This window comes from Triticum dicoccoides, chromosome 1B, assembly GCF_002162155.2.
Source record: "Triticum dicoccoides isolate Atlit2015 ecotype Zavitan chromosome 1B, WEW_v2.0, whole genome shotgun sequence".
NCBI lineage: Eukaryota > Viridiplantae > Streptophyta > Magnoliopsida > Poales > Poaceae > Triticum > Triticum dicoccoides.
In genome coordinates this window covers 346,785,988-346,790,802 of record NC_041381.1, presented here as the reverse complement: position 1 = coordinate 346,790,802, position 4,815 = coordinate 346,785,988, and the positions used below count along the sequence as shown (strand labels likewise).

Below are 4,815 nucleotides of genomic sequence, written 5' to 3'. Positions count from 1 at the left end.
CAGTGGCAGTGTCTGATGCAATTTAGATGAATGATATTTTGTTTTGGATGATCATGTTAATACATTTGGACCCTGTGTTATGTTTGAATTTAAAAAATTATGGATTTGAAACGTTGTCAAATTGTATGTGCTACAGACATAGAAGTTTGAATTATTATGACGTGAAAATGGCATTGACATGGTGCAGATGCACAATATAAGGGAAATATAAGAAAAAGGAGATGTAGGGGTGGATTATTGGTAGTCCGCCGAAGCAGGAGGCCAAAAAGTGCTCTCAGATTCAGAGAGCAAATTTCAAAGAATTTGACTGCACGAATGTAAAACATCGCTCATGGAATCACAGATGGAGTACTAACTATTTGTTACACACTCAAGACCTTCCATCCTTTCATCCACTATACCCCCCTCCTACTATTATCTTGATAATTTTCTTCAATTATAATGTTGCTGAAATTATCAAATATGACACGGTGAAGGTAGTATCAACAAATCTACTAATGTCATGTCAAAAAAAAAATCTACTAATGTCATTTCACATGCTCCTTTTTATGAAAAATAGGGGCCATTCAGATACATGAGTGATCAAATTATTTTATTAGTTAAAAAAAAGAACAGAATCAGTATTGATAGTTTAGAACACAGGTTACTCCAAATTTCAAGGGCTTCCCGACCCATATGATCAATATGCTGATCCTATAGTACATAAGCAAATGGAACATACCATCCTCCCAAGGAACGATGACTGATTCTGTGGTCTTTTATGTGGAGTGGTTCCGGTTGAGCCAACAGCTTTTAGGCTCTTTTGTAGTATAATCAATAAAGTCGATGAGTTCGATAGCCAGTATGCAAGATCCTCATTGCTATCATGATTCTGAAATACAGACAATGCCATGTTTTAAGAACAGATTGGTTAAACTGGTAGAGATGCACGAGAAACAAAAATCTTGGGAAACAATTCATTGTAAAAAATAGGATCAAAAGCAGCAGAGAATACCTGCATCGCAGAACCAAAAATTTGAATAAGCCTATCAAAAACAGATGTTTTTTCTGTTTCAAAGATCTTCCAGTGAACAAGACATTTGTATATGGTAATTGCAGCAACTGGCTTTCCTTCGCTAAAGCCAATATTTTCAGTAACACAGTTTATAAGTGCATCCACAGTATCCTGCAGAAAAATAAAAGGGCAAAACCAATCATCATAAGGTATATGTTTTTATAACTTCACTACGTTGTTTAAACATTTAAATATAACAAATTGAACGTACATGCTGCCTCTCAGAAAAGGATGCCCTTGGATGTGCGAAGTTCCCATAATCCTTGGGTGCTCGAGGAGTGCCATGAGGTGTCTGGGTAGAAATGACCAGTTTAGATTCAAACATAGAAACAAACAGTGAAGCGACTTAACATATTGTATAAGATAATTTCTTCTGACCATCTGTTCCTCATAGTGTGGGCTGCCATTAGTCGAATTCTGCAAAGGTGGAAGGCAATAGAAGTATGTCAGTAATAAAAACATGGAAACACGTATAAATGGAAAATAAATACCAGCAGACCTATGTCTGTGTTCAAACACTTGCATGTAAATAAAAAAATGCACTATAATGAACAAGGTTGGGATGGAAGGAAGCAGGGTTAGACATAGAGACCACGTACAGATTTGGGAGGAGTGTTCTCAGATATTGTTTTCAGGCGAGAATGCAACAGAGCCTGCTGCCGGAGAAGTTGATTTTCAGCTTCCATATTAGTCAACTTTTCTTGAAAACTGCCGGTCACACAATATAAAGAAAATTGTGTAAGCTAATTGGAAAATCAATGCCTTTACAAGATTTATCCAGATCGAGGTAACCTTAGCATTGTGTTGGTCAGTCCATTTATCTTTGACTCGGCATCTGTAGCTTTCTTCAGCAATTCTTCTCTGGCTTTCTTCATTTCTTCAAACTTCTGTTCTGTTTCTTCAATTTTTGTCTCAAGAGAAATCACCAGAGTCTAAAAATATTAAAGGAAATTGTTTCAGTCATTCACTTGAAATAACAATATATAGATATGAATAGGAGAAATTAATTGATAATGTCACTAGGTTTACTGTAAGGACCAAAAAATGCTCGGGAACACATTTGATCAGCATTACTCGCTTGTCGAGTTAACTTTCCTTCAAGCAAATGGTGCAGGATAAGGATGGGTATTTCATCATGGTCCTTTTTAGTTATTATTAAATAAGTTAGGACAGTTTCTTAGGCGTCGAGTTGGTCTAAAATATAGGTGTATGAAGAATGCAGAGGCAGCAAAAACAATTGGAGAAGAAATGATTATTTGCATAGTGTGCCAAACAAATTAGCTGTTTTTAGAACGGATTCAAAGTCTAACCACTTTTAACAGATCAAAGAATTAAATTAGACAATACATTTGTTCTCAGTTTCTCGTTTTCACTACTGAAGCGACTTAGTTAATTTGCATCAATGGTAATCAAGCCTAATACCATGACTTCCAAAAATGATTAAAGTATTGTGTTAGCTCCAACTTATGGTTTTGCATGTGTAATATATTCATAAAAAATAGTTCAGAGAAAATATCCGTTAGGACCTAACAAGTGACACTATTAGCATGGGATAATGTTTCCTACACTGGTCAAGGTAGCAGCACCATTACCAGCTAGAGAACCGTCATGCTTGGGGAGTCGGTATCGATATCCCCGTTATACCACATACAACTAGTTAGCTCATGCTTAAAGTTAGGCCGTGAAACATTGCACTCTCTTAATTGTGCTTGAACTCTCATCACATATTGTGATGCATATATTGCCTTCAATCAACTCAGCACATATAATGGCCTGACATCATACATTCCACTCACGGCGAATGGTTTTGCAGGTTGCCATGACTCCACCAGAGTGGACAGACTCAGAAACACAATGAAACTACTGCAGTAAAGATAAAAGATGATACTATCAGTATCACGTTCACCTTAAGATTCTCATTTTCAGCAGTAAGCTTGTCAACATGAGTTGTATCAATTTGGATCTCTGGTACTAAGGCAGCTTTCTCCAATGCTGTTTTTGCGTTTTCCTGTTCCCTTCTTAATATATCTTTTGTCTCCTTGGACTGGAATTGCAATTCCTGTAACTGTTGTTGCAACTTCTTATTTTCTTGTGTCTTGGCTTCTTCCATGTCAGTCTGCAGGCCAGCAAAATGCACAAGGCACTTAAATAATGATTTAAAAGGGAAACTAGATTGAATGCTTATTACGACCTAGGTTGTGCCAACAGTAATATCCATTTTACATAGTTACACACTAATTTAACTTACTTGTGTATTAGATTAAGTGTGAATTTTCAGTTATTGTGATATATCGTGGTACTATAACTTTTATAATGGACTACTCGATTGACATAGTGTGATTAGGAGTTCGATACTAGGAACAAATCTACCAGTCGCCAAGATGTGCAGATCAGATGCAAAGAGTTGACTATGATAAAGTATCACTATAAAGAATAGTTGCAATTGACTCTAAAATGGACTGAAAGGATCTACATTCATTTAGCAATTCACAGTTCAAAAATAGGAGAATGGTCATGATGCGCGCATTCATTCAAATGTATTCGCGTGTTCAAGCAATTCATATGAGCAGCACATGGAGTTGAAAAAAAAAATTGTTAATTTGGAACCGCAAGAATGACCATGATAAAGTATCACTATAAAAAAAATGCAGCTCGACTGGAAGGAACTTATGTCCATTTACCGATTCACAAATAAACATATGATGCTAATAAATTGCAAACACCTACTCAAATGCATTCATGTGTTAAAGCAACTGCAGGCTTGTCTAGATGCAAAAGTGAATAATGGTTCATATGGCCATGTAAACATCATTATGCAGCATGAAACTAAAAACATTGTTCATGAAGTATATCATGCTCTTGGAACCATATTAACTTTAATCGTCTTGTAAAAGTGCTCGTTGTTCACATTTTACTTCTAGTATTACTTATTTTCATTTGTTTGGGGGAAAACAACACCTAAAAAACAAAATTCACCAACAAAATGCACAAGTTATGAAATTCTAAGTTCTGGGGAAGAACAGATGCATTGCCTAGAGAATGTACTTACTATGCTTTCAAAACACATTGATTGAGTAGAGTGAAGTGCACTCTTGGTCCCAAAACTTATACCGCATTCACAAGTATACCCACAACTATCAAAACGCAGATTTACCTCCCTAATTCCGTCTAAAGGCTGCATTTGTCATTGAGGTGGATATTATAATCTGAATCCAGCTTTTCCAACCAACTTTTGCTTATACTTTCATTTGTCTAACAACCATTTTCTTGTTTCTGTGTCTATTTCCAACACAGTTATAAAATAAGTTTAGCACAGAATAGTTTAGCAACCGCAAACAGAGCCTAAAGGGCAGCCCCAGTGCATGTAGCTCCCGCTTGCGCAGGGTCTGGGGAAGGGTCCGACCACTTTGGGTCTATTGTACGCAGCCTTTCCCTACATTTCTGCAAGAGGCTGTTTCCAGGACTTGAACCCGTGACCTCATGGTCACAAGGCAGCAGCTTTACCACTGCGCCAAGGCTCCCAAAGCAACCCGCTGTGCTGATTTCGGCAAATTGCATCTAACCTGGCCGCATAATTGAAAATAACCTCCTCCTTGAGAATAAACCTGGTCATACCCCGTGCCAGGCCGGGACTTGCAAAACCCGACCTGAAAGTGCCAAGCCTGGCCTGGCCCAAGGCCTGGAAAAACACTTATTTCATATTAAGAAAATATTAAATTGTCGTTTTGGGATAAAATAATTTAGTATATAGCTAATTTCTA

The 4,815-nt window shown here is 37.1% G+C and overlaps 1 protein-coding gene across 1 annotated transcript in view; it reads right to left on the bottom strand.

Moving 5' to 3' along the window:
• The window catches only part of LOC119334399 (myosin-8-like), a 24,782-nt gene that overhangs the window by 5,307 nt on the left and 14,660 nt on the right, over positions 1–4,815 (bottom strand). The window contains exons 24-30 of the mRNA XM_037606979.1: positions 2,961–3,170; positions 1,847–1,986; positions 1,654–1,762; positions 1,433–1,471; positions 1,266–1,346; positions 995–1,165; positions 722–871 (exon numbers count right to left, since the gene is read on the bottom strand). Of these exons, the coding sequence (XP_037462876.1) occupies positions 722–871; positions 995–1,165; positions 1,266–1,346; positions 1,433–1,471; positions 1,654–1,762; positions 1,847–1,986; positions 2,961–3,170 (900 nt within the window). The remainder of the gene's footprint in view (positions 1–721; positions 872–994; positions 1,166–1,265; positions 1,347–1,432; positions 1,472–1,653; positions 1,763–1,846; positions 1,987–2,960; positions 3,171–4,815) is intronic.